This window comes from Ailuropoda melanoleuca, chromosome 8, assembly GCF_002007445.2.
Source record: "Ailuropoda melanoleuca isolate Jingjing chromosome 8, ASM200744v2, whole genome shotgun sequence".
NCBI lineage: Eukaryota > Metazoa > Chordata > Mammalia > Carnivora > Ursidae > Ailuropoda > Ailuropoda melanoleuca.
The window spans coordinates 53,318,081-53,319,870 of NC_048225.1; the positions used below are offsets into that span (position 1 = coordinate 53,318,081).

Sequence of the window (1,790 nt, forward strand, 5' to 3'; positions counted from 1 at the left end):
ACAGCTAAGGAATGTAAAAGCCAGAATTTGAATCACTGTGGACTTGATTTGACTCAAAGCTTTTGCTCTGAGTCCTTAACTGTCTTCACAAAACCACTTTGAGGTAGCTCTTAATTCCTCCATTCTACAAATGAGGTTGCTGAGGCCCAGGGATGACCCAACTTGCCCAAGTGACACAGACAGTAAATGTCCAAGCCAAATCACGCCTGTCTGACTCCAAAGTCTACTGTGCCTCCTAGGTGGAGGAAGAGCAAAAGCCAGGGGTCAGGAACATGCCAGTAAGTCCCTGTGCATCAAGTCCTACCTACAGTCCCTAGGACACTGTCCCCTTGTTTCCTTTACACCCCTCCCCCAACCTCCACACTTAGGCCCCTTCCGAGAGTTTTCTTTTCCCTGTCTCTCCCCAGTGTGGTCCCTGGGCTGAATAGGGACAGGGTAGTTTTGGGGAGGCTCTAAGACACCCTTCCCCCGAAGGTCCTCTAATTATGAAACAGCCAGGGCACCACCAGCCTGGGAACTCACATCCCTACACATCTGAACAAGGCTCGGGCATGACTGGCAAGTGCTTGGATCAGGAGCCAGCCAAACCGAGTTGCAAATCCCGCCCCCAGTAATTGGCCAATAACACCAGCTTTCTTTTTCAAAACCATCTATTCTGGGACAGACATTCCACTAGGGATATCTTTCATAATTTAAAAATTGAATCCCCCCTCCTCCACGATTGGCCCTATTTTACAAAAGAGGAGCCCGAGGCTCCCGGAGGGGAAGAGACCAGCGTAAGGACAGCAAGCCGCCACCAGCCTGGGACTTGAACCCATCTAGGCCCCAGATTCTGCTGTTGCCTAGGAGCCGAGGAGGGAGGAGCTGCCAGAGCGCAGGGGGAGGGGAAAGAGCGAGGGCGAGCTCCCGGCAGCGCGCGCTGACGACAGCAGGTGATTTTTTTCTGCAGCGCGCGCTCTCTCAGCGTCTTCCCCGGATTTTTTTCCCCCCTGCCGAGCAATTGATAAGGGTGGGGCCGCTTCCCTGCGGCAGAGACGGCAGCAGCAGTGGCTTGCAGCATCACTGCGAGCAGCGGCTGCAGCAATGCTCGGTCTTCGCTGGAGGTGATCGCCTCCGAGCCCTGCTAGGTGACCAGCTGCGACGGGACGCCTCGGGCACGGAGAATAGAGCTTCGTCCGTGGCCCCTGAGGCCACCCTGCTCGGCTCTTCCTCTAGGCCATGGCTTAAGCCCGCAGCCACCTCGCCTAGCGTCGCCTCTCTTGGCCGGGGTCTGCGCGCCGCCGCCGCAGCAGGGAGGGGCGCGACCCAGACGCCCTCGCCCTGGGACTCCGGGACGCCGTGTGGCTTACCCATCGGGATCCGCAGCAGACTGCGCTCCTAAGACGTTTGCAGGCGGCTCGCGGAGGCGTTTGCAGCCGGTAATCGGGGGGACTTTACAGACTTTATCTTAGTGATAGCTTGATCTTCCTGGGTGCTCTCTGAGGGAGGAGAGCGAGGTAGCTCAGGCCACCGAGGGAAAAACAGTGGGAACCAGATTGGCCGAGGGCCGAGGGACTGGAGTAAGATCAGAGACTTGCTTTAGAACCACAAAAAGAAAGAGGGAAGGCCAGCTTTACAGCTAGCACCATGGCGTGGCCGTGCATCACGCGGGCCTGCTGCATCGCCCGCTTCTGGAACCAGCTGGACAAGGCGGACATCGCCGTGCCGCTGGTTTTCACCAAGTACTCGGAGGCCACCGAGGCCCCGAGCGCCCCGCCGCAGCCGCCGCAGCCGCAGCAGCAGCCGGCGCA

At 58.3% G+C, this 1,790-nt stretch overlaps 1 protein-coding gene across 1 annotated transcript in view; it reads left to right on the forward strand.

The window, feature by feature from the left end:
- Positions 1-771: 771 nt before the first annotated feature.
- Positions 772-1,790, forward strand: part of MAP6 (microtubule associated protein 6) — a 70,276-nt gene continuing 69,257 nt past the window's right edge. Inside the window, 1 exon segment of the mRNA XM_034666318.1 lies at positions 772-1,787. Within this exon segment, the coding sequence (XP_034522209.1) occupies positions 1,627-1,787 (161 nt within the window). The 5' untranslated portion in view covers positions 772-1,626.